Source organism: Caenorhabditis elegans, chromosome V, assembly GCF_000002985.6.
Source record: "Caenorhabditis elegans chromosome V".
Lineage (NCBI taxonomy): Eukaryota > Metazoa > Nematoda > Chromadorea > Rhabditida > Rhabditidae > Caenorhabditis > Caenorhabditis elegans.
In genome coordinates this window covers 201403-227001 of record NC_003283.11, presented here as the reverse complement: position 1 = coordinate 227001, position 25599 = coordinate 201403, and the positions used below count along the sequence as shown (strand labels likewise).

The following is a 25599-nucleotide window of genomic DNA, read 5'->3' as shown; positions in this document are numbered from 1 at the left end:
CGTTGATCGAATCACTTTCATTCTTTTCATTTTTTATTAATCTACCACCTTATCATGTCGTTATTACTTGAATATTATGAAACAAACTACACGGAATGCTCAAAATGTGATAGTTTTATGTGCTCCTGGCAGGGAATCGCCCATTCTTCGCATGTTAGTGGAGTTGTTGCTATACCAATTTATATACTTGGGGGATATTGTATTTTCTACAAGACCCCAAAAAATATGTTATACTATAAATGGCCATTAATTAATCTACACTTTTGGTGAGTTAGTATGAACATGAATAAAAACAACAAAAATTCAGTTAAAAATATTAATATTATTAAAATAGTTTCCAGTAATAGATTCAACTAATGAACTAACATTTATATTTCTCTGAAATGTATAAAAAAATTACAGAAAAATTGTTTTTAACATCCTCTCGGGGCCTCAAACTGCTGAAAATCTGATGTTAAAATTAACTTTCCTCATTTATCGTACTTTTATTTTATTTTTCAACCAATTTACATCGTTAATTTGGATAATATTATTGCATTTCCGTTCAAGACTGTTCGACAGTTCATTCAGAAACGCCACAAAACACGAAAAATTAAGAAGGAAGAAAAAAACCCCACCATAAACAAAATCAAGAAATTTGAAACAAAGAACTTCTGAAATTGTAAAATAGCATATTTCCTATTTTTCTTTTTTTTGTTTCTAAATTTGAGGGTAATTCAAATATTCAAAAGCAGAATCCACATTTACTCTATTCTACCTAACAATAGGTTTTCAGGTCCTGTTCGTTGGACATCTTACTAAGTTTACTTGTAACTCCCTACATTTTTGTACCAACTCTCTCCGGATTCGCAGTTGGTTTATTGCAATATTTTGGTGTTTCTTTATTTGTACAACTTTGGTTAGGAATTGCAAATGCTTGTGGTAAGTGGATTGTGAAATTCTACAAAAGCTCCGCAAATCGCTCCAGGACGAGAGATTTGCCGAGAGTGTTTAGAAGTCAATTTGTTGTAAGAAAACCGGCAAACACCAGACCAGGGGTATGCGGCAAAAATGTTTCGAAGATTTTTAGATGATGGAAACTTTTTTCTTTATTGTATTTTTAAATTGAATACTAAATTAAGCAAAAGAAGCACATAAATTTCAAATCGACATGTAAAAAGAAGCGAGATCGGGGGAAGCTTGTGTAGTCACAACTTTTACCAGTCGGTTTTTCCGAAAAAAAAAAACTAAAAAATTGGAAAAAAGTTTTGGATCAAATTTGCTCAAAAAGTGCAATTTCTGTTGTTTGTATGAATTAAGGGGTAAATCCTTAATAGAAAATATTGCATTCTGAATGAAAAATACAGATTTTGAAGTGGTTTCAGAATTAAAAAGGAACCGAAAAAACCGAAAAATCAAAATAATTTTGCCCCCGAAAAATTTTTTGTTTTTTCGGTTTTTTTTTGAGCAAAACCGGAAAAACCGGAAAACTGAAGAACCGAAAAAAAAATCGGAAACCCTTCCAAATCTGCAAACTGCCGATTTGCCGATTTGGCGGATATCATATTTGCCGGAAATTTTTAGAGGGGTATTTTATAGGACGGAAACACTTGAACAGTGCATTTTTGAAATTTTTTCCCGTTTTCTTCAAATAATTTCATAAAATTTGCGTATTTTCCAAAATAGATGTGGGAACATTCATAGGATGCGTACATTTTTGCCGACTGAAATTCAAAATCTGAAATTTCCAACAAAAAAAAGTGCAAAATCACAATTTGCCGACAATTTTTGGCGAAATCGGCAAATCGACAATTTGCGGGTTTGCGGACTGGCCGAAAGTTTCAATTCCGACAATTCGCCGATTTGCCGATTTGCCAGAAATTTCAATTCCGGCAATTTGCCGAGTTTCCGATTTTTTTACAACAAAATATCAAATTTGCAGTGATGGTTCTCTCAATGACCGTGTTATTAGAAAACCGGCATAATTCCATCCCTGCAAACCGATTTCGAGTACATGGAAAAGTCAAAGTGGTATATTATTTGTATCGTTTCATTTTCCTCGTTATCATGTTATCCATAATTTTTCTATATTCTCCCGCAGACCAAGAAGCCGCAAGATTTGAACTTTTGAAAACGATTCCCTGCCCAACTGAGGAGTTTTTCAAAGACAGCTCCCACGTATTGGTATTTATGAATGAAGAAGCGCATATAAAGCGCGCAGGACTATTGATTATATTTTGTATTTCATCTGAAATCACTCAGATTGCATTTTTCATCTCATGCTGCTCTTATTATCTATACTTCGCTTCCGCTGGATTCGCGTCAAAAAAAACGCGACAGATGCAGGTCTCATTTTTTCGAAAAATTATTTTCAAAATGTTCGTTCACTCGATTCTCTTGTTGCCAATTGTGATATTTTCAGTGTTCTCGCGGGTTTTTAATTATTATAATCAAGGTTTGTTCAAAGTTTAAAAAAAATTTGATTTAAACTTTACCTGAAATAATGCTTCTAGGTGGCAGGCTTCAACTAGGCCGAATTTTTTGCCTTTCACCAGTTTTCAAATGTTTTTCTTTCACGTCCTTGTCGCCGCGCCTACCTTATACCTGTTTACCTATCTCATCACCATCTACCTCATCTTTCCACAAAGTTAATTCACGCCTGCCTAATCGCCTACTTTATGCCTTCCAACGTGCCTATCGCTTGCATTCTTACTTGTTCACTTTTTCTGCCTGATTGCCTACCTTAGACCTACCTGCCTAGCTTATGCCTATCTATAGACCTACCCCATGCTGCCATGGTACATACCTGCCTAAATGACTGCCATGTGCCTGCCTACAAACATAACACACGCATGCCCACTAGCATACCGCTAGTTGTTTCTTGACCTACATGCCTAGCTCACTTGAGTACCTCATAACTGACGATAAATTGTCGTTCAAATCCCATATCAATAGAACCTCCTCCCTGGCACTTCTAAGAGCAAAACAGATCTTAAAATCCTTCCCCTCTGGCTCCATTAAATTCTATGTGAACCTGTTTAAAACGTATGTCTCACCAATTCTTGACTATGGGTCCCACATTTACTCCCCTCCCCCTCATTCAAAACTGTCAGGTGCATTAGAATCCGCTCTCAAATACTACTCAAGAATAATACTACAACGTAACAATATACAATACAAAGTATCGGAAACATCACATAGAAACACCTCAATAGTTTATTCGCTTTCATATAAAAACCGCCTAAGCATTCTCAACATGGCCACAGCCCGCTCAACACGCTTAAAATCACAGTTTAATCTCTTGTATAAAATTATAACAAGCGCTGTACATTTCCCAGATTCAAAAAGATTCATTTTGCATGTCAGATCTCAACGTCGGCCGATGCTCCTTTCTCTAGTCAATCCAAAGTCCAAAGGTTTCTTCTCTATTGTCGTTCCCCTTTGGAACAGTATAGTTCACAATGTATCAACATTCCTTTCCCCCTCCCAGCTTATGAACCTCATAAACCAACAAATCTCATTCTTTTAAATTTCTCGATGATTTATCCTCTTCTGTCAAATAGTATTTACTTTTCATACTTAAGATGGACTCTGACGGGTCTCTCTTATTTTATGTGTTATTCGATTTTCCCCGTTGATCTTCTATGTATTACATTTTGCTACTATTTATCAAGTTTCGAATAAACAAACAAACAAAAACAAACAAACCTATCTCATGTTTTTCACGTGCCTGGCGCAAGGAGTAGGTTAACGCATTCCTTATTTTCAATATTGTTATGCGAAAACGTGTGTAGGTACAAGGCAGGCGTAGGTAACCTTAAATGATTTGTTTTTAATTTTCAGCAATAACAAATATCCTCTTCCTATTCACATCAATGCACGGATTTTTCTCGGCTCTTGTAGTGATATTCGTTCATAAATCATATCGCAGTTTTGTTTTTTCATGGTTCAATGGTCCTACAGAATTATTAATTGAGAGAAAAACTACTTCTTTTGTGCCGAAAACGCATTTAACGGTTGTTATATAAGTTTTTTGTTTAAATAAACATTTGAAACGATTAATTTGTTTTCAATTCACAAATTGGAAATTTTCAACTTGAAAATTTGATAAATCTGAAAATTTTCTATGAATTTATAGTTTAGATCAATCCTCGTTGACCATAATTATGAGTATCGAATAAAAAATCTCAAGTTATTGGTAATACATAGTAAAGCTAACAAATTTATTTTTAGGACGTTTTTCAAATCAAATTGTGATACAAGTTTGACCGACTTTTATTGGCGTCAGTTTAGCTATTGATTTCACTGAAGCCGCTGAAGATGTCTGCATAAAAAATGAGAGAATGAATTCTCGATAAGGACGATGTATGAACAATATAACAAAAGTTGACAATAATCCGTGCAAGGACATGTGGATAAAAAATAAATTGATAAGAGCTGAAAATTAATAAGGGTGGACTTGAAAAATTGTATTTCTCTGACTTCTGAAAATTTTTGAAACCATTAAAAATCCCTGAATTTTTTTGAGTTTTTCTAAAAATTTTAAAAGTTCGGATTTCCCGCCAAATTTTATTTCAGAAATTTTGAATTTCCCGCCTAATATTTTTTTTCGAAAAATTTGATTTCCACGCCAAAGTTTTTCTCAAGAAAAATTGAATTTTCCCCAAAAAATTTTATTTCAGAAAAATATGAATTTCCCGCCTAATTTTTTTCAAATTGAATTACCCGTCTAAATTTTTTCTCGAAAAATGTTTTATGGGGTTATTCAAGTAATGTTGCAAAATGTATTTAAATACATTTGTGACGTCACAAATGTATTTAAATACATGTTTTTATATACTTGAATACAGTTGTGACGTAATTTTTCTACACTTTTTAATTTTCCGACACTACTTGAATAACCCCATTAGTTTTCTTCCTAAATTTTCCTCAAAAAGTTTGAGTTTCCCCACCGAAATTTTTCAACAGAAAATTGAAATTCCTGCGAAATGTTTCTTGAAAAAATGGAATTTTCCACTAAAAGTTTTGAACATACAAAGTTCCCATTTTTTCAGAACATTTGTATTTTCTGAAAGTTTGCAATTTCCGCATACATTTTTTTCAGTAAATTTGAATTTCAGGTCGAATTTTATTGCTGACTATGAGAAGTTTTTTTTTAATTTCAGGTCAATTTTAATCGCTCAACATTTTTAGGAATTTATTTTTTGAAAAAAATTAGCAAGAGCAAAAATAGGCATTTTTCTAGGCACGAGGCATGCCTACTTTTTTTTAAAATTTCATCAACTCATACCTTGGTTATTATACTCGGCGAGAGTTGACGTAGTGACGACAAAGTTAGTTGGTAAGAAGGACAGAACAGGTATTGAAATTTGTAGAACAATATTTCGGAAAAATGTGATTTGCATTTGCCTCGTCTTTTTTGAAGTAAATTGCTTAGTAGAATAGAATAGGTAATATAAACAACATGTTGTGAAAAACATCATTTGTAATCCTTCAGATACTCCCATTATTGTGACCAACGTGAGAAGTAGTTTGAAATGAGCTTCATTGTCACACAGAACAAAGTGCTCCTCCGCTTTGAAATAGTCATCCGCTGGGCATGGGACTTTTTCCAGAACTTTAGAATATAACGTCTCCTGATCTTCAGGCACAAATTCAATGATCGTGAAAGAATATATAAATGCGAGCATTATACGAATAGAATAGTAAACGGTCTTGAATCGTTTGCATGTTATCCGGAACCTGTTGAACTGAATTGAATTGTGACGAGTTTCAAGTAGGTACGTCATTGACATGTAGACAGCTGTAGAACTATTTTTAGGGTGTTGGAAATTTGGAAAAAATAATACAAAAATGTGAAACTTTCAACATGGAAAATATTTTCTTTATCTTTTCCAGAACTTGGAAATAAAATTTATTCGATCACTACAAAAAATATAACTGCAAACGAGTAAAACCAATTTTGAACCAGAAAAAGTAGCGGGCATTTTAACCTTTTTTCCAGCATTTTTTAATAAGAAAGAATTTGCGAATGATTATACTAGTTGAACAGCTGAAGCAATAAGCTTATAATTTTTTTAAAAATTTGAACAAGATGGTTAGATATACACCTCGAGCCAAAGAGCCGAGATCCGAGAGGCAGATCATTCGGCTCTTGGCCTATGGTTTCGAAGAGTGTGAGCACTTTTTCAAAGTTTTTTTTAAAATAAGCTTATTGCTCCAGCTAATCAACTAGTATAACCATTCTCAAGCTCTTTCTGATGAAACACTTAAAAAATGGAATTTTCAGACTTTCAGGCAAATCGGCAAATTGGCAAACCGGGAGTTCGCCGATTTGCCGAATTTGCCAGAAAACCGGCAATTGACGAACAATTGCTGTTTTGAACATTTTTTTGGAAATTTCAGAATTTCAATTTAAATCGGCAACCCGCTTTTTTTTCGTGATTTTTATCTTGAAACTCCCTGAAAAGTTACAAATTTCTGAAAACAGGCAAGCACTAATAAATACGTGCTTGCCAATTCCAAAATCCTCACCATGCATAGAAAAAGAAAAAAGCCATAGTTGTGCTTTTATGGGAACTTCCAAAAATTGCAATAGACCTAGAGAAAATCCGGCTAGCGCTGGCAAAAATAAATACGGAGTCACAAGAGCACTGAATATAATATCAAGAAGACAAGACCTGAAATATTGAGAAATTTTGACTTGAAGGTGGAGTAGCGCCAATGGGGAAATAGTTTTAAAAAAAATTATACGATTTTTGGAAAATTTGAAAAACCTCAGTTTCTTGCCACTTTTTTGGAATTCGCCAATTAAAAAAAATTCCTTCGAGTTTTCAAATTTTATGATCCATTTATGTCTTTAAGTTTCCACTTGATTACCAAAAATGGAAGTTCAGTAATGAGACTTTTGAGTTGTTCATATGTTTTGGAGTTTTGAATAAAATACAATGAAATCCAAAACTATAGAATGGAATTGCAATTCCCGCAAAAATATGCATGGTATGCGCGTAATCCTGCCAGGAGCACAAAAAATATTCACATTTTGGGCACTTTGTATAGTTGGTTGTATAATATTCTTGAAGACTTATCATTATAGCAAAGAAATCAAAAGCTTATTGGAATATCAGCTTTCGTATGGTTTTCAGTGCAGGTGCATTTTATAAAATATCAATTTTTTAGTATAATTAATTTCATTTCAAACATCAAAATATGGTCGTTGATTTTTTTGTGTGATCATTGTCATGGGCGACTTCATCGGTTGGGTTGAACCAATTTTTTTGCTTTAATTAATAGCAGAAAATAGCCGCAGTGTCTAAATATAACTTTAAATTAACTTTTAATTTTGCTTTTAATTTTTAATTATTGTTTTCTTTTTTTTTTTTTGAAACATGTGATCTTGCAGAATTTGCCGAGCTCGGCAAATATAAAAAAAGTAGATTTTCCAATTTGGTCGCACTCCTTCAATGTTCCTGAATTTCGCTCTTAATTATTATAAATTCCGACAGAAGAAAACAACTTTATTAAAAATTTATTACAAAACCTAAATCATTCAACTAATAACTGCAGTTGCAAAAACATTCAAGCTTCTTCTGCTGGTTACTGAAGGTTTCGATGCCTCCACCAGTGCGGGTTTTCTGAACTTTGAAAAAATAAAATCTCGATAAGGCTTATGAATTGCCAATATGGTGAACGTTGACAGCAATCCATGAAGCGACGCGTGGATTATGGTATAGTTGGTTAGAGCTGAAAAAAGTTGTAATCATAAAACAAAATTTTGTTTGGAATTGTTTGAATTAAATAATATTTTAAATTCTTAATTGCACCTTTCTTGAAAAACTTAAGCTTGATTTTAAATCGCACATATTATTTTTGAAATTTAAAATTTTTGATTACCCGCAAAAATTTGTGGATAAAATCAAGCAACGTTAACTTTCTTTCTTATTCCGTATTTAGTTTTTCAACAGAATTCGGGGAAAAAAATTTAATTTCCCGCCAATTTTTTTTTTGAAAAGTAAAACATTTTCCTTTCCAAACAAAATTTTGACATTTATGCAATTTTTTTTTTGAAAAAAGCAATTCGATATCTTTGGCAACACTGCTTGAATTATAAAATTATTGTTTCAGTAAAAAATTCCTAAAAATTCAATAACTTTGAGCTAATATTCTAAATTTCGAGTTCCCTGCCACTTTTCGAAAAAAAATAAACATTTTGAAGTCATCCCTGTTTTTATCTTGAACCAAATATTGCCGACAAAAAATGCCTATTTGAAATGAAACGTTTCCAACTTACTTACCCTGATTATAATATCCAAATGCTATTGATGTCGTCATAATAATAAAAATTGGAATCAGAAACAATAATGGAATGCTCACTTGCATTACGATACTCCGGAAAAAGGAGATTTGCAACTTTTTAGTCTTCGCCGATGTGAATTTGTTTGACGAAAAGAATAAATTATAAATACAATAGATAACAAAATAATTAATTTGAAGAATTTCGATTACAAAAAATACATTCATGATACGTCCAAGCAAAGTAATATAGTTTTTGTCCACAACTAGCACGAATACAGTGTTTTTGAAGTATTCCTCAGTTGGGCACGGAATTTTAGTAAGTATTTCAAGAAGTGCGGCTTCTTGGTTCTCGGGTAGATATAGGAATAGAATGGAAGAAAAGAAGACACAGATTATCACGCGAACTGTGTAATAGACGAACTTGAGTAATTTTCCAGATATTTTATGTTTGTTGAATGGGATCGAGTTGTAGCGATTTTCAAATAAAATTGTTATTGACATTATCATTTCTATAAACTTTAAATATGTTTAATTGGTTACATTTGAAATATTTATCACAAAAAATAGCTGGATACAAGCACTTTGAACTAGAAAACTAAAATGTCTGGCATTTTGCAGGTCATTTTACATTGATATTGTTTTATTTTGTTGTTTGAAATTTGAAAAAAATTATAAAATTTATCTACATAAATCTATGTATTATGATTTTTTCAAAAAATGAAAAGGGCCAAATTATTTTTGAGTTCCCGTCCCGCGGAAATGAGTGACGTTATTTTTGGCAATTTTGCGTTTTCAAAAATTGATTGATAATCTTTGAAACCTTATTTGTCACATTTTGAGACATTTTTCCGTAAAGAAAACTGGCTACCTTTCAGAAAAAAATTTCGAAAATGCAATTTTTACTGAAAATTTTCGCATCTAAAATTTCAGATTTTTCCGAAAATTTAATTTTTCTTTATACATTCCAAATTGATCTCATGCTTCCAAAACTTAACAAAAAGCACCAATGGACTCAAAAACAGACTTCTGAGGCTTCTAATAGTAAGGACTTTTATGAAAAAATGGTCTGAACCAATTTCAGATCGAATTTTTTCAAGTTCAAAGTGCTGTGTAAGCAGGCAATGTTTCTGCTACCATGTTTGCAACTTGACAATTAAACATACGATTAATTGAAAATATTCCAATCCACAGTTGAATTACCACAGGCATCCCAATCTTTTCAAACAGGCCGCCTGGTATTCCAGCAAGAGCTGGATACATAAGATATGGAGCAATGAGCGTATTATACAAAATATCCACAAAGCATGACCTAGCAAGATTTTATGACTGTTTTTATATTTTTTCAAAAAAAAAGTCAATTACCAAAAGTGCAAATTGAACAATGGGCCTTTATAATTGCCCATCTGTGACGGGGACTTTTGCAGAATACAGTACCCGCCTAATATATATAAGGGCATTGCAATAACACTGAGAGAACAACCAAGAGTGGTGAAAACCTGCAAAGAGCACAAAAAAGTGTCGCATTTGGAGCAGGTGGTGTAGTTTGTGGAGTAATAGTTTTGTATCGAATTCATTCTGAAAATCTAGTTATATATTATAGCTGAAAAATTTTCAATTAAAATAAAAATTATTGCTCATTCATTTTCAGCAGATTCGGCAATTCGGCAAATTGTCGGTTTGCTGATTTTCCGGAAATTTTCATTTTCGGCAAAGTGAAAATTTGCTGCAACTTTTTGAAAGCATTTTTATAGACAAAACCATATTTTTAAACATTTTTGCAGCTTTCTTATGTTATTTTTCACAAGATTTTTAAATAATAATTCTAGGCGGTCAGCTCTAAAATAAATGGACGTGACTTAATCAATTTTTTATAGGAAATTTTTTCAAAAAATTTGAAGTATTTAGAAAAGCGTTTATTTCGGTAGTTTTGGCCAATTTTTCCACCTTCAAGAAAAAAATTATTGTGAGTTTTGGCAATAACTTGTCAAACTGAATGTTTCTAAATCTGCTTCCTCTATTACGTTACTCCGACTTTAATTCAATTTTCAAATTTTTGCTTTATTAAATTTAAGAAATAGGTTCATTTAGTTAGATTGAATTATTTCAAAGTTCTGTTTGATCCCCGGAAATTGCGCTCTTTTAAAAGTATTCAAAAACGCTGATGCAAATTTACTACGAATTTCTAGAGCGCTGATGATGGGTCTCGCAAATTTTGTAATAGTAAAACTAAAAAGGTTTGAAAGAACAGCTCGGCTCCATGGCTTGGGTCTCGTAATGTATTGGCGGGAAAATTAAAAGTTGAAACATCAAGTATTTTTTGTCGTTTTTTTAAATATTTTTTTTGTGAAAATTTCAAAAAGTGTGTTAAATTTAATAATTACTTCATTTCCAGATTTTTCGCTTGAAATATGTTTTGAAAGCAGATATAAAAAAATCATTCAAAACTGTTATGTCTTCAAGACACGAAGAGTTGAATATAAGCAGGGTTTATTGGTAAGCTCAAAAACCAGAATAAATTATACGACAGAGAAAGTTCGAGTTCAATTTTGGGCCACGTGTCGATGTCCTTTTCATAGTTCATCAAAGGTCATCGGTCACGTCAATAGAATAAATAAAACATTTCTTGTGTAGTTGACCCCTACACAACAAAAACGTTTGAAGATCTGATTTTGATGCTTATATCTAATAAGACCCTAGGCGGAGCGCTTGTATTCGGCATTTTTTAGGTACAATACATAAAATTAAGAATGCCGAAAATTTTTAGAAACTATAAACTAATCAAGAAAAAGAGCTTGTCGTATGAAAAAAAGTTAATCGGAATGGCAAAATCATAAGAAGAACAGGTGAAAAAAACTCAATTAGCAGAACCATTTTTCTGAAAATTTTCACCTTTCTATCACCGTCTGATCACGATTACAACACTATTGATCATGAAACATCAGAGTTTAAGACAAGAGTTTGATGTATTGCTTTTCCCTCAAACTTTTTTTCATTATTTCTTTTAACTGTTGTCTTTTTTGTTCCATTTACGCCCGTTTTAATATTATTGGTTGACACGACTTTGGAATGACCCATTTTATTGATTATTCTTGTTTATTATTCTGGATTTTTTTGAAATTTCTCTTTTTCTTTTTTTTTCTTCCTAGCCCCGCCCAAGCCTAAGCCTAATCCTAACCCTCTTAAAAAGTTACAAGAAGGTTTTTCCTTGCGCTTGGAACGCAAAAGAAAAGAAAGAGGGCTATTTAGACTTAGGAACAAACCCAATTTGAATAAAACATTGGAAATCCCAATCCAACCAGCCTAAAGGCCCGAAAAACATACTAGGATTCCCAACTGGAATAAAATATAGGAAATCCTTATGACACACCGGCGGTATGGCGCGGCTTAAGCCTAAATAGCCACTTTTATCAAAATACATTTGAGCTCGAATCATGTTTCACAATAATTTCTCAGGCAACTCAAAAGTAATCTCGCTTTTTTGGAGGGTTAATTTGATCGGTATTAAATTCTTTTTCAGTAATCTAAATGAAAACTATAGATTACTAAGAAACTTGGAGATTTCGTAATATTTGGAGGGATGATATAACTCCGTTCTTCCAACAAAAAGGCCTTCTTCCCATGAATTAGGAAATCAAGTATCGGCAGCATTCATAGGTACAGAATTTGAACCTTTCTTCGCATGAGATAGGAATTTTATATCGATCAAATTAGCCCTCAAGTAAAGTGGGACCTTTGATGAATATAATCACTCTGATGATATTTAACTCCGATGATTAATCACATTTATGAACTACAAATGAATACTAAATTAAGGCGTGATATTCTAAGGTGTGATAACATATGTTATTTATTTTTAAATTTAAATATAGTTTTTTTTTTAATTTTTGCTAAAGAACGAATAGTGTACAACCGCCTCGCTCAAATGTATTTTGATAAAAGTGGCTATTTAGGCTTAAGCCGCGCCATACCGCCGGTGTGTCATAAGGATTTCCTATAATTTATTCCAGTTGGGAATCCTAGTATGTTTTTCGGGCCTTTAGGCTGGTTGGATTGGGATTTCCAATGTTTTATTCAAATTGGGTTTGTTCCTAAGTCTAAATAGCCCTTTTTCTTTTCTTTTGCGCTCCAAGCGCAAGAAAAAACCTTTTTGTAACTTTTTAAGAGGGTTTCATATATTTTATTAAAATCGGGGCGAAGCCCTGATTTTAAATCCATATTGTTTTTTTTTGTCTTCCACTATCTCTGCAAATAGGAAAGAGAATATGTTCTTTCTGATGAAGTAAAAATGATCATAATATATTGGATCGTAAATGTGTGTCTCTCTGTGGGTGGGGTGGCGATGTGTCGGCAGCCAACTCTTCAACGAACTGTATCTCCCGCCTGTATCTTCCTTCAAAGTAAGAATTGGGTTACAAAAATTTGGGGGAATATGAAAAAAGGTGTGAGAATTTCAAAACTATATATTTTGAAACACCAGACCAAACCACTTTTTCTGGGCAAGTGGCAGAAAATTAATTTTTTGAAAAAATTTCAAACTGTCACAAAAATTTTTCAAAAATAAATTTTCACAAATTGTTGATAGATTCCATTTTTTGTTAATATTGTTCATTGAACACAAAAAATAAAACAAAGATTGATCTAAAAATAAGTGAAAAATCGCAAAAATTCGAAAAAGTCCGTGCTGAAAAACTCGATTTTTTGGCGATGCTGAAAAAAATTTCTACTAAAATTTTTTTGAAACTTAGTTTTTCGGATTTAGCTTCAAATTTTGAATCTATGAAAAAAAAACAGAATTAAAATTGATCTCAGATTGAGTGAGCAATAAACGCTCAAAGTTGAAAAATGAACAACGCAAAAACGGCAGTAACTTGCTTCAAGGTCGATTATCTCAGTGAGTTTTCACTCTATTTTCAAAATTTTTTTGTTGTATCGCTTTAGAAATATTTGTAATTTCTTTTTTTTTCCTCAAAATCAAAATATCTCGAACGACCGCCATCCTACGAGAAGGGAAAAACAAAGTTTTTGGAAAAAAAATCGAAAATTTTTTTCTGCCTCGATTTTCAAAATGAAAAAATCACTTTTTCGGAATAATTTTTACTTTAAAATGTACCTACGATCTTTTTATACAACAATTTCACCTTGGAGCCAAAGATTTCTCAAAGACAACAGCGCACGAAGCGGTGGTTTGCGAAAAAACACGAAAAAAATACACCGAAGTGGGAGGGGGGAGGTCAAAATTGCGAATTTGACTTTGGAGCTCTCTAAAAGAGCTCACAGTTGATGGATCTGGATGATTTGTATGTTTTTAAACGCATCTCGTCGAGTACTATAAACTGCTAAAAAATCTCGTAAAAATCGCAAAAACTCGAATTTTCCTGCAAAAAAAAGAGGCGAAAAATGAGGGAAAAAGTGATTGTTGGAGAATACTCTTCATATCTCGGCATCAAAATCCATCCACCCACCGTCAAGTTACACACGCGTTTTCATTTACCACGAAAAAACGCACAAAAAAAATTAGACGCCACACCCGGGCTCGAACTTTTGTCTAATTTACAAGCTTAATATCTCGGCTCCTGTAAATCGAAACCGGCTCAAAATTCACAAGAAACCTTATCCTGCGTCCTTCCTGCTGTCATTAAATTTTCGTGAGCTTAGGCCGAAAACTGACAAAACGCCAAACTTTCAATTTTTAAAAAATAGTTGAGGGTCCTTTTGAAAACACCTTAAGCTCCATAACTCGGCGAGTTTTGATGGAATCAATTTGAAATTTTACACGAAAGCTTCTTAGTGGCCTATACGCCTCTGTGTAAAATTTCGCTTTGATCGGCCAACGGGAACCCTTTGAAAAATCAAAAAAACGCTGTAATCCTAACCCTAAATAGCGTCAGTGGCGAGCTGACGCTCGCCACTGACGCCAAGGCCACAATCTAAAGCGAGATCAGTCTTTTTCCCATACTCATTCTGCGTCTCTATTGCTCTCGTTATTGTCGTTAGTGTGTGAAGTAAAAAGGAGAGGAGACACATCTTTTGAGAATCATTGGTTATTCTATCGGGAGGCTGGTAGACAGGGACACCTCCTAATAGGTATCGAGTATGTTTTCTATTATTTTTTCTAGCAACCAGATCTGGAGCGATATCACTGGGTAAGAACATATTTGAAATATTTTAAAGTTATAATTTCTTCGTTTTTTTTCCAGTAAAACCTTTGGTTTTCGTCTACTTTTTAAAGTTTTACTGGAAATTTTTGAATTTTGCGCTAAAACTATGGAGCCCGGTCTCGACACGACACATTTTTATTAAATACGAAAAGTTGTGCGGAAATTCTATAGATTTTTTGTGTTCTTTCTCACGATTTGATTATAAAAAATTAAGTATTTTTATTGTTTTATTCAATTTTTCAAATACAAATTCTTTCATCAAATACTAGACATTCGTAACTACAGTACTCTTTGAAGGCGCTCACCTTTCCACATGTTCCTAAATATCTTTGCGTCGAGACCGGGTACCGTATTTTTCGCGCGAAAGTCGCACAATTTTACGTTGAGCCAAAATTACGGTACCCGGTCTCGTCCCGTCCTAAGATGGAAAAAAGTTTTCAATGAACCTATATGAGTGTTGAAATCAGTTTAAAATTCCCATATTCCTAACAAATCTGATCAAAATTGTTCCCGTTTTCTAGTTTGGAAGTATTACTCTGCTGATAAGAAATTGAAAAGTCATTGCAATGATCACTTTTCTCTAAAGATTAAAAGATCAGCTACACTCTAACCAGTGATCATTGAACCTTTTTGCATCACTATTTCACAATGTGAAACAAGAAAATATAATAAACGAATTAATTGTTTTTTGTTCAGAAAAGTTGACGATGGAAAAAGAACACGAAAATTTCATTCAAGAACAAATGCACTGGAAGTGAGTTTTTATTTTTTCGCTTTATTCACAGAGAAAAATTTTGCTATAAGTTATAAAGCCCAAGCCTAAGCCTACGCTTAAGCTCCAGCCCATTTTCGATTTCGCAGACAACGAATAAACACTCGTTTCCAGGTAGTGCGTGGTATTGATCTATCTGGTAAAACGTATGCAATTACTGGAACAACATCTGGAGTCGGAACTGAGACAGCTAGAGCCTTTATCCTGAAAGGCGCCCATATTGTTATGATTAACAGAAACTATGCAGCATCTGAAACATTGAAACAATCACTTTTATGTGAAACCCCAGATGCCCGAATTGATATTGTTCAGTGTGATTTGAGTTCACTTGCATCGGTTAAAAAAACGGCGGAAGAATATTTGACGAAGAAATGGTAAGAAAAACGTATTTTTAACTTTTCGAATTTTTCCAGAAAAAAAATTCACCATCACTAAAACTGCAGCATTCCTAAAGTACACCTACAATACCCTGACGCTATTCCAAGAATAATCTCAATTTATCTTCAAAAGATCAAAATTCATTTTCACTAAAACTACAGTACTTTTCACTAAAACTACAGTACAGTGTCCCTAAATCACCCCTACAGTAATCCTAAAGTACCACCACCCGGACCCCCAATAACCCCAACTCCCTTTCCCTTCATAAGAAAAACACTCAATTTTTGTAAAAGTGCAGTACTTTTACAGTACAGCTATAGTACTCCTACAGTACCACTACAGTACTACTTCAGTACTCCCGACCTTATTCCCCCACTAACCTCACTTAGCCTTCAAAAGTCAAAAAACTAATTTTTACCAGATCTAAAAAAATTCTACAGTACCTCCACAGAACCCCAAAAGTTTTTCAGTGCAAAAAAAGATTTTTCAGGCCTCTCCATGGACTAATTTTGAACGCCGGCGTTCTTGGACGAAAAGAAAAAACGACTGCTGATAGATTTGAAGCTCATTTTGGAATAAATCATCTTGCTCATTTTTTGGTACATTTTTTTCATTTAATTAGGTATTTAACTGAATAATTTTTCAGCTGATAAAGGAGCTTCTTCCAGTTCTTCGATCGTCAGCTCCATCAAGAATTGTCATCCTTTCTTCGACGCTTAGCAAGTTCACTTCGATCAATCCTGATTCCAAAATTGAGGAGAAGCTTGGCACTCTTTGCCCAAAAAACGCAACTGAGTGGTATTACCGATTGTATGCAAAATCAAAAATGTGCAACATGCTAATTGCGTTTAAATTGCATCGAGATGAATTTGAAAACGGAATAAGTGTATATTCGGTTCATCCGGGATCCGCAGTTCGCACGAATCTTCATAGAGATGTTCCGTTTTGGAGTATTTTTAATTTTTTGTCAATTCCTTTTACAAAGAATGCGAGCCAGGGAGCAGCAACAAGTCTTTATTGTGCAGTACATCCAGAAGTTCAAGAACTGTCTGGAAGGTATTGGGAATCTTGTTGGGATGATGAGCTGAACTTGGACGAGAAAGTGGCAAGAGATGAAGAATTACAAGAAGCGTTGTGGGAATATTCTGAAGAACTTGTTGGAAAATGTTTGAATTCGTGTTAACTGGATTTTAATTTTTATCAATTTTTATCATAAAAATGTGAAAAATTATAACGTGAAATTTGTTCAAATAAAGATCTGGAATTTTATGGAAAAATTGTGAAAGTTATAGAAAGTTCGAGAGACACCTGAAGGATTTGGGCTCGAGAAAATTTGAAAACTTCCGGAACGATTTGAAATTATTTTTTGGTAAGTTTTTCCTTTTTTTGAATTTCTTGATATTTTCAAAAATTTCTAGAATTTTCTGCAAAGTGTTAAGAAAGTTTGAGCGACTTCTGAAAGGTTGAAGAAATTTTTTGATAATTTGAGAAATTTCTAGAAGGGTTTGTTCATTTTCGGTAAGTTTTGGAATTTTTTGGGAAGTTCGAAAACTTTTTTTAAATTCAGGATGATTGAAAATTTTCTGGGAGAGAAACTTCTGTAATGTTAAATTGTTTTTGAAACTTGATAGACATTTTGGAATATTTCAGAAACTTTTTCAAAAAAATGAAGCTCATTTATCTACTCGCAAGTGCAAAAAATAAATTAGGAAAATCAAATGGATCACAGATATAGTATAATCACATAAAATTAACATCGAAAAGTAATTATAAATGGTCAAAAAATAGGTCATCCCTTGTGCTCGAATCGATGAATCAATACATCTCCGACTACAGTAATCTGATCGACGTTCACCGGATCATCGCCATCTCGGTAAACGAACTTCACAAATGGCGCCCCATCCACGTCGACTGTAACAGATTTTCCATAGGCGGTGAACACAATGTCATGGGTGATTCCTTTGTGAAATGGGAATGTTCCGAATGTTCGTTCTTCTGTTAGCCATTTCACACCGTTTTTCGAGCTGTTCCGAATCACGTGGGGCTGAAAAATTTGAGGTTTTTAATGGAATCAAACTAGGCAGGCAGTGAGGCATTATTTGGCCTACCTTAATCTTTTGCGCCTGATTCGGCATGTCGACTCGAAAGTGGAAGAGGAATTCTCCTTTGCTCTTCAGATTTATTGTGAATCTCTCCGACGATAGGAACGGGGTAATTGTGAAACGAGCGGACTGAGGAGATACAAATCCGCCAGGTGGCAGTGGGAGTTCGAATGGAACGTTCTGAAATTTGAATATTTGGAAAAATTATTCAAATCTTCTGAAGATTGTCAATGGGGCGCAATCACATTTTTCCGTCATTTTTCTTCGCTTTGAGAGAATATAAATATTCTCGAAATTTTAGGCAACAGTCGAAAAAAAATCAATGATGTGGCCGAGAAAACGAAAAATGCTTGAAAAGTGGCGAAACTAATGAAAACATTCGAATTTCCGGTTTCGCCGCCAAATTCCCAACGAGACCAGTGATTTGGGGGTTGAACGCCTAAAATTTGCCGTGGGGCGCATTTTCACGCCGACACAGAGCGATTTTTACTACATGGCCGTAAAATAAAAAACTCGGCCACCTTCATAACATCGATACGGTCCATTTTCTCAAAAATCGCCACGGTGGAAATATAGAACCCCCTTTCGAGAACATTCTCGTCAAGTTTCAGAAACATTCCACGTCAAAAATCCCAGATAAATCATTGGCCGAGTTTTTGGTTTTTCTAGGCCACGTAGTAAAAGCCGCTCTGTGCCGAATTCAAAAAGAAGTATGTTTTGTATACATTTCATGACCGTGGCTGAGTTTTTAATTTTTCTAGGCAACGTCTCAATTCCCCTCACCGGTTTATCAATTTTCGTTATGACCTCCTGTTTTGGCGTTGGTGCAACTAGAGTCGGCTTCCCATCAGCACCGATTCCGATCTGAAATATGTAGCCCAATTTCCGACGTTTCAACTATATTTTTCATGCGTAACAGGGAAATTTTGAAAATGTACAAGAGATTTATTCATTGTGTGTGCAGCTGACAAATACGGGGTGGGGCAAGACACAGGAGATGGATATTATGGCGGTTCGGCACAGCAGATAGACATAGGAATTTATGGGGTTTTGGCGGGAAATAGAGAGATGCGCGGAGAGAGAGTGGTAGATCATTCGGTGGGCATGCTGTCCTCCTAAACATACGGGAAACTCTGACATATATATATTTGGATCAGGTAGTTACCGGTGGATGGAATTCCACGTAGTCGACACGGATGTTTCCGTTGATGGAGATTGTTCGAATCGATTCAACTGGAACCCGGTGTGGGAAATCGCACATGTGTTTTCCACTGGCTGAGATCTGGAAAAGGTTGATTTTTTTTTTGGCTGGAAATTTATTATTTTTTTCCTTTTTCAAATATTTGAAAAACTAGTAGATTTTTTAAAGGTGATGTAGTCGAATTTTTTTTATTGCCTTATTAGACTCAAAATGGTCTGAAAACACCGAATTTCATAATAAAACTTCTTGAAAACTTTTCAGAAAAAAGTTATGACGGCTCAAAAAAATGGCCTAAAATTAGTTAAAATCGGAAATTTGGCCAACTTATCAATGTCGCGCGGCTGGAAACAATTTTTTTTTGAAATCACCGTCAAATTTTAAGTATACATGTTGATTACAGTGCATTTTTTTCCACTTCTACGACTTTAAAGGCGCGCGCATTTATACAAAATGGTCCCGGCATTGGTCTCGCCACGCGCTCAACAAATCAATGGGATGTGCGTGGCGAGACCATTGCGCGAAAATGCGCGCGCCTTTAAAGTCGTAGAAGTTGGAAAAAAATGCACTGTATCTTGCGTTTTAAACTTGATTAAGGTATTTAAAAATCGATGGACGGCAAGATTTTTAATTTTTTTTTGTGCCAAAACTCGCCGTCCATCGATTTTTAAATACCTTAATCTAGTTTAAAACGCAAGATAATCAACTTGAATACTTAAAATTTAACGGTGATTTCAAAAAAAATGTTTCCAGCCGCTGCGACATTGCTAAGTTGGTCAAATTTCCGATTTTAACTAATTTTAGGCCATTTTTTGAGCCGTCATAACTGTTTTCTGAAAAGTTTTCAAGAAGTTTCATTATGAAATTCGGCGTTTTCAGACAATTTTGAGTCTAATAAGGCAATAAAAAAAATTCGACTACACCACCTTTAAATAAAAAATCTCTTATGTTTTTACTTTTTTAAAAATGGAATTGCGCTGTAAAATTCTCAGAAGTTCATACAATTTCACGACCAACAGCGGCTAAATTTCCTTCAAAATAAGAATTGTGACCAATACGCATTTTCGAACTCCGCCCACTTCATCTGATTGGTTGAAATGGGCGGAGCGAAGCGCTGATTGGTCGCAGATTTTTTCCGTGTTTGTTGTGCTCTAAAGGCTAAATCACCTTAAAGTACTTCTCAAAAACCATTATCCGAATCTGGAAGGGTTCTCCCTCCTTGAACGGATTATCGAATCGTTCTTCGTTGCCCCATCGTCCCGAAACGAACGAGTTGATCACGAGCTTATCGTCCCCAGGGCCGCTGAACCTGAAAATTCAAAAATAGGGGAAAAGGAATCTGCAAGCGTTTTTATAAGGCGAAAGTCGATAATTTTCATTTTTCTAGAAAAAAAAACTCAAATTTGTCGTTGAAAAACTGACTATGAGTTTTGAAAATAATTTTGAAAAAAATGGATCGCACCGTCCAGTTTTTTTTCTACAAAAACCCTTACCATCCGGTTTTTGCATCAAATCTCGGATTAAAATGAAGAGCCTTATTGTCCATATGATCTCCATCAATTAATAGCCCACAGCACAGATCGATTTGAAATCTGGAATTTTTCGAAAAAATTGGAACTTTTGGAAGAAGAAAGTAATTTTTGGAAAATTTATATTTTTTATTTTTCGAAAAAAAACAACTTTTAGGGAAAAACAGCTTTTTTTGGAAAAAAATTTTGAGCTTCTGGGATAAAATTTGGAATTTATAAAAAAAATTGTTTCAATAAAAATTGAATTTTTAGAAAAAAAAAAGAAAATTTTCGGAGAACAATTAATTTTTAAAAAATTGGGAAAAAATCAACACTTAAAAAAAACTTTTCCGAAAATTTTCTTTTTTTCCGAAAAATTGCATTTTTTATTCAAAGGTATCAATCAATTTTTTTTCCTTATAAATACCATTTCTTCCAATTGGAAACCTTTGAATAAAAAATGAAATTTTTCGGAAAAAAAATTTTTTAGAACAAATTGGATATTGTCAAAAGAAGAAATTCCGAGAAAAATGGATTTTTTTTGGAGAAAAGGGATTAATAGGGAAAATATTGGATTTTCAGAAAAAATTGGAAATTGTCAAAACAACTTTTTTTTTTGGAAAAAATTGACTTTTTGGGGAAATTGGATTTTTCGGAAAACAACAATGATTTTTCAAAAAAATTGGAATTTTTTGCTCAAAATCAGGCAATTCTCACCTTTTCCGATCCGACGCGAATCCTGGCAAAACCATTCCACTGACCACAATTGCTCGGCCAGCGAACAGGCCTCCGACTATTGAGGAGACGAATGGGAGGTCCTAAAAATTTTAATTCTAAACATTTCTAAAAACTTTCAGCTGGGGAAAACTCGGCCACATCGCGCTTGCGTCGATTTACGAAATCTCGATTTTCGACCTCGTAAATCGACACAAGCGCTACAGTAGTCATTTTAAGAATTACTGTAGTTTGATCTTTTGCGCGGTTAAATATGTTGCACAATACGCATTCTCAGAATTTTTTGTGTTCCCGTAATGAAAAATTAGTGAAAAAAAAGCAAAAACTGACAACATTTTTCCGAATCCAATACAGTGGCGCGTCCCAAATATTGACGGGGCAGAATTTTTCCGAATACATGTTTTTTCTAGAAAATTTAAAGTTTTGGAAATAAAATAAGTATTTTCCAATATAAACGTGTGTGTAAAAGGTCGTTTCGGTTGAGGTAATATAACCAGTTAATCCGTGTCAATTTTCGGCAAAAAAAGACGCGCAGAGTGAAAACGCACGAATTTTTCAATTTTTGGTGGTGGAGAATGTTTTTGGAAAAGTTGAAAAATGATTCAGATTTTTTTTTCTTTAGAAGAAAACCATTATTATTTGTTCAAATAATGTGTCACTATTGTTCCTTTTTATTGAAAAATGAAAATCAAATAATAGAGGAAAGGCTAGAAATTCGTTTCAACTTTTTGAACTTAAAAAAATTTTTTTTGGAAAAATAATTGTTTTTGTCGATTTACAAAGAAGCTTCGTACTTCGTGCTTCGTACTAAGTGGGAATTTTTTTTGAATAATTTTCACATATTTTGCGTAACCCTGATTTTCGATTAAATATTTTTGCTTCTTTTTTTGTTTTTTTTTGCATCGATTTTTAAATTTAAAAAACTGGCCATTTTAAATGTTAAATGCAAAACAATTTAGCAAAAATAATCGAAATTTAAAAATTTCAGTCAAAATCTGTAAAATCATGCCACGGAATTCTGGCTTCCCTCATAAATTGAAATGGCAGAGTTTGCCGAACTAGGCCATTTTGGGTCGGAGAGATTTTGTGTAGATTTACGGCGCGTTGCGTGTCGCGTCGCGGCTCGTGTTTAGTTGTAAAACTGATTTATTTGTTGTAAACTGATTTTATTAGAAAAAAAAATTAAAACTTGTCCACGTGCAGTACAAAGAACCCCCGTAAATCGACATGAATAAAACCGTGCCGCAGGTTTGCAAATTCTTAGCTCCGCCTCTTTTCTTGGTTCAAAACTGTGGCTTGATGAGAAAATCGGGATTTTTCGATTAAACATGAAAACCGAAACTTTTTTTTGCTTCGACGGTAAATATTATTTCTTACAATTCGGCGAAAAAAAATGGTGGCAAAAGTTTTTTTTAAAGAAAATCAAGTGTTACCGGGCTCCGAATTGTGCTCTCCGCCTCGTCCGGTGGTGCGGATGGCTCAGACATTTTTTTGTCTGAAAAAAAAAATTGAAAAAGATAAAATTTACAGAAAATTTAGATAAAAAATAGGGATAATCGATTTTAAACGGTATGAAATTAGTGACAACAAAATGTCAAAAAAGTAAAATTTTATGATATAGCAAAAAATTGAAAATAAATAAAAGGGAATGCAGTACAAATATTTACAATTCAAATGATAAACCACCAGAAAAAAATTGTTGAAAAAAAACCAACCAAAAATTATGAAAAATTACGAAATCTCGTGTGAATTCAGATATATAAATTGCATAGCAGGTAAACAAAAAGGCAAAAAATGTCAATATTCTGCAAATATCACATTTAGAGAGGAAAATGGTGGTGGGGAGAGAGAGAGGACAAATGAAGGGCAAATCGGAGAGACGCAGAGAAGCGAGAGTAAAGAAAAAAGGACAGGCGAGTCACAAGGGAGCTGTGTATGTTTCGTATCAGTGATGAAGGCAGAGAAGAAGAAGACGGCTGAAAATTGAATTTTTTTTTGGAGGACTACTAGTGGAAGTGATGTTGTGAGAAAGTGAACGAGGTTCTCTTGTTTTAATATGCTCTGCTGAATCATGGGAACGCACGTGGTGTCAAAGTGTCCCATATCGATTTGATCTACGAGGATTGCGGGAGAAGAGACGCAGACTTTTCAACAGATCTCGCATGGTTATTACGGGACCATGAGATCATGAGAATGCCTACTTTTCTGGCGGCAAATATCTCGTAGCGAAGGGACCTGCGTCTCTCTTCGCTACATGTTCTCTCGTTGCCGCGGCCTGCAAATATTTTCGCGCCACTAAATAGGCATTCTCATGATCTCATGGCCCCGTAATAAGAGTGTGCTTACGTCGTATTTTCCTGGGCGAAAAATTCCCGCATTTTTGTAGATCAAACCGCAATGAGTTTTCGGTTTTGCTAGAAAAAAACCGAAAAATTTAAACATTTTCGGCGGGACGATTTTAAACGTATAGACCAAAAATGTGCTCGAATTTGGTAATGAAACGCCTCAAAAATTTTTGAAACATTTTTATTGCAGTTAAAAATTTTGAAAAAAATTGCCTACAAAAATTGCTGCGACATTGACAAGTAGGCCAAATTTCAAATTTTAACTAATTTTGGCCTTTTTTAAATTTTTTTTTGTCGCCAATACTTTTTTTCGAGGTTTTCAAGATGGTTTATCATGAAATTTGGTGTTTTTAGGCAATTTTTCGTCGAAAAATCCGGGAATTGCATTTTGTATCGATTTTCGTTAGTTAATTACATAATTACAACAAAAAAATCCACTTTACGAAAATTTTAAATATCTGAAAAAAAACGATACAATTTGCAGTAAAAATTGAAAAAAAAAATAAATTTTTCCAAATTTCGGACTAGTAGTATAATGTTTAATATCATTGAATAATGCATTTTTACAAAATACCGAAATTTTAATTTTTTATGAACCTCGGTTTATTTTCTAATGTTTTTTAATCAATTTTGTGGAAATTTATTCAAAACGGTGTTTTCAGGCAATTTTGAGTCTAATAAAGTTATTAAAAATGTTGACTACACCACCTTTAAGCGTTTTAATGAAAAAAATTATTTCTATACCTCCAAAAAAACTCTAAACATAAGCCGGATGCTTCATCACAATATCCCTCACACGATTTTTCAGAAAATTTTCATTCGGCGGATTGGAGGCGAAAAGTTCGAGTTTTGCAGCACTATTGGCGGTTTCTGTCCAAGTTTGATAAATTTTATGAAGGAGATCTCGAATTCCTGTGGCGTTTGGATCCGTGTTCAACATTATTTTAATGCTGGTTGCCGATTCGAGAAATGTCATTTTGTAGGCAGAGGTTCTGGAAGAAAAAAAAATTGTAAAAATTTTGGTAGTTTTATCACTTTTTAAATTGTTTTTTTTTCAAATATTTTTCAGAATTTTCAAAAATTAAAAAAAAATCCATTTTTCAGAATGTTTTCCAAATTGAAATTTTTTTAAATAAAAAAACAATTCTCTTCAATTTGTCAAACAAAAAAGTTGTTTTTTTCAATTTTACAAAAAAACAATTTTTCAATATCTCAATTCCAATTTTTCAGAAAATTTTTTTTCAATTATTCAAACAAGTGTTTCAGTTTATTAGAAAATTATTTTCCAACTTAAATCATTTTTTTTTCAATTTTCAAAAAATTCTAATTGCCCAGAAAAGGAAGCTTTGTCAATTAAGATATAACAATTCTCATCAATTTTTCAAACAAAAAACTTATTTTCAATTTTACAAATTTTGATAGTTTTATCATTTAAAAAAAAAATTTTTTTCAAATATTAAAAAAAAACTGTAATTTTTCAGTTTTTGAAAATTCTCAAAAAAAATCCATTTTTCAGAATGTTTAAAAATTCTCAAAAAATTCCATTTTTCAGAATGTTTTCCAATTAAAATCTTTTTTTTCGAACAAAATTTTTAAAAATTATTTTTTTCAATTATTCAGATAAATTTTTCAGTTTTCCAAAAAACTCAATTTTTCATTTTATTTTTCAGATTGTATTATTCAAATTTTCAACAACAAAAAAATAACTCCCATACTTATAATAATTGACAGTCTGATTAGAATCATTGGTTGCAAGTCGATCAACAAATGATTTCATCGATAACATCATTCCGAACACCAGCTTATACTCCTGAATCGGTGCGAGACCCGATTGTTTCGTACGAAACCACTCGTCATAGTACAGGCATTGGCCTTCTCTGTCGAATATGTACACGTTGTAAATCGTCATTTTGTAGATGGTTTTTGGGGATTCTGAATGAAAAAAAAAGATAATTAATTAAATTTAATTTTAAAAAAATATTTTTTCGAAATCTATTGATTTGTGATGGAAAGCGCAAATTCTAAGCAAAATTTAAAAAATAAAAAAACATTTGGATTTATTTATAAAATTCAAAAAGAAACAAACGGTTAAAAACCAAGAAAATGAAAAAAATTCTATTCTCCTCGTG

The 25599-nt window shown here is 33.4% G+C and overlaps 5 protein-coding genes and 1 pseudogene across 14 annotated transcripts; 2 read left to right on the top strand and 4 right to left on the bottom strand.

Annotated features, from left to right (window-relative positions):
• Window positions 1-54: 54 nt before the first annotated feature.
• Window positions 55-4007, top strand: srh-77 (annotated as a pseudogene). The gene is made up of 6 exons: window positions 55-266; window positions 776-921; window positions 1922-2010; window positions 2081-2321; window positions 2402-2434; window positions 3823-4007. Coding segments are annotated over exons 1-6 (906 nt in total).
• A 218-nt stretch (window positions 4008-4225) lies between these two features.
• Window positions 4226-7070, bottom strand: srh-80 (Serpentine Receptor, class H; the record flags this gene model as incomplete). Of its 2 annotated transcripts, none has more annotated exons than NR_132473.1 (4): window positions 4226-4416; window positions 5270-5782; window positions 6514-6659; window positions 6756-7070. NR_132473.1 is itself a non-coding variant. In NM_070756.1 (4 exons), 4 exons carry the CDS (start codon window positions 7068-7070, stop codon window positions 4226-4228), a joined length of 1062 nt encoding a protein of 353 aa, NP_503157.1. The 2 variants fall into 2 exon arrangements, 1 of the variants encoding a protein (NP_503157.1); NM_070756.1 differs by having other exon boundaries at window positions 6859-7070.
• Window positions 7071-7488: 418 nt separating this feature from the next.
• srh-78 (Serpentine Receptor, class H) lies at window positions 7489-9855 on the bottom strand. Its single transcript, NM_070755.2, has 4 exons — window positions 9637-9855; window positions 9438-9583; window positions 8274-8783; window positions 7489-7722 (listed from the first exon to the last, which is right to left on the bottom strand). Exons 1-4 carry the CDS (start codon window positions 9846-9848, stop codon window positions 7529-7531), a joined length of 1062 nt encoding a protein of 353 aa, NP_503156.1. The 5' UTR covers window positions 9849-9855; the 3' UTR covers window positions 7489-7528.
• A 4359-nt stretch (window positions 9856-14214) lies between these two features.
• DC2.5 (DeHydrogenases, Short chain) lies at window positions 14215-16857 on the top strand. 2 transcript variants are annotated; one of them, NM_070754.6, is made up of 5 exons: window positions 14215-14417; window positions 15129-15186; window positions 15319-15578; window positions 16073-16181; window positions 16229-16857. In NM_070754.6, exons 1-5 carry the CDS (start codon window positions 14368-14370, stop codon window positions 16763-16765), a joined length of 1014 nt encoding a protein of 337 aa, NP_503155.4. In that variant the 5' UTR covers window positions 14215-14367; the 3' UTR covers window positions 16766-16857. The 2 variants fall into 2 exon arrangements, 1 of the variants encoding a protein (NP_503155.4); NR_132472.1 differs by lacking the exon at window positions 14215-14417 and having other exon boundaries at window positions 16229-16765.
• A 389-nt stretch (window positions 16858-17246) lies between these two features.
• Window positions 17247-22620, bottom strand: lec-12 (the record flags this gene model as incomplete). 7 transcript variants are annotated; one of them, NM_001028588.6, is made up of 8 exons in its annotated part: window positions 17247-17626; window positions 17691-17864; window positions 18468-18548; window positions 18850-18966; window positions 20050-20191; window positions 20376-20474; window positions 21108-21208; window positions 22559-22620. In NM_001028588.6, 8 exons carry the CDS (start codon window positions 22610-22612, stop codon window positions 17372-17374), a joined length of 1023 nt encoding a protein of 340 aa, NP_001023759.2. The 7 variants fall into 7 exon arrangements, with proteins under 7 accessions (NP_001023759.2, NP_001300066.1, NP_001300068.1 ...); NM_001313137.3 differs by lacking the exon at window positions 22559-22620 and having other exon boundaries at window positions 17372-17626; window positions 21108-21142; NM_001028587.4 differs by lacking the exons at window positions 17247-17626; window positions 17691-17864; window positions 18468-18548 and adding an exon at window positions 18613-18799.
• Window positions 22621-22722: 102 nt separating this feature from the next.
• trpp-1 (Trafficking protein particle complex subunit) lies at window positions 22723-25402 on the bottom strand. The gene is made up of 3 exons (NM_001392462.1): window positions 25186-25402; window positions 24215-24462; window positions 22723-23101 (listed from the first exon to the last, which is right to left on the bottom strand). Exons 1-2 carry the CDS (start codon window positions 25377-25379, stop codon window positions 24228-24230), a joined length of 429 nt encoding a protein of 142 aa, NP_001379847.1. The 5' UTR covers window positions 25380-25402; the 3' UTR covers window positions 22723-23101; window positions 24215-24227.
• Window positions 25403-25599: the final 197 nt, after the last annotated feature.

Coding starts and splice junctions, on each gene's coding strand:
- DC2.5 (NM_070754.6), top strand. CDS start 14,368: ATGTTTTCTATTATTTTTTCTAGCAACCAGATCTGGAGCGATATCACT. Junction 15,187..15,318: donor CAAGAACAAATGCACTGGAA/GTGAGTTTTTAT, acceptor ACTCGTTTCCAG/GTAGTGCGTGGTATTGATCT. Junction 15,579..16,072: donor GAATATTTGACGAAGAAATG/GTAAGAAAAACG, acceptor AAGATTTTTCAG/GCCTCTCCATGGACTAATTT.
- trpp-1 (NM_001392462.1), bottom strand. CDS start 25,379: ATGACGATTTACAACGTGTACATATTCGACAGAGAAGGCCAATGCCTG. Junction 24,463..25,185: donor CAGACTGTCAATTATTATAA/GTATGGGAGTTA, acceptor TTTTTCTTCCAG/AACCTCTGCCTACAAAATGA.
- srh-78 (NM_070755.2), bottom strand. CDS start 9,848: ATGAATTCGATACAAAACTATTACTCCACAAACTACACCACCTGCTCC. Junction 9,584..9,636: donor TTGTTCAATTTGCACTTTTG/GTAATTGACTTT, acceptor AAATCTTGCTAG/GTCATGCTTTGTGGATATTT. Junction 8,784..9,437: donor TGGAATATTTTCAATTAATC/GTATGTTTAATT, acceptor TAAAGTTTATAG/AAATGATAATGTCAATAACA.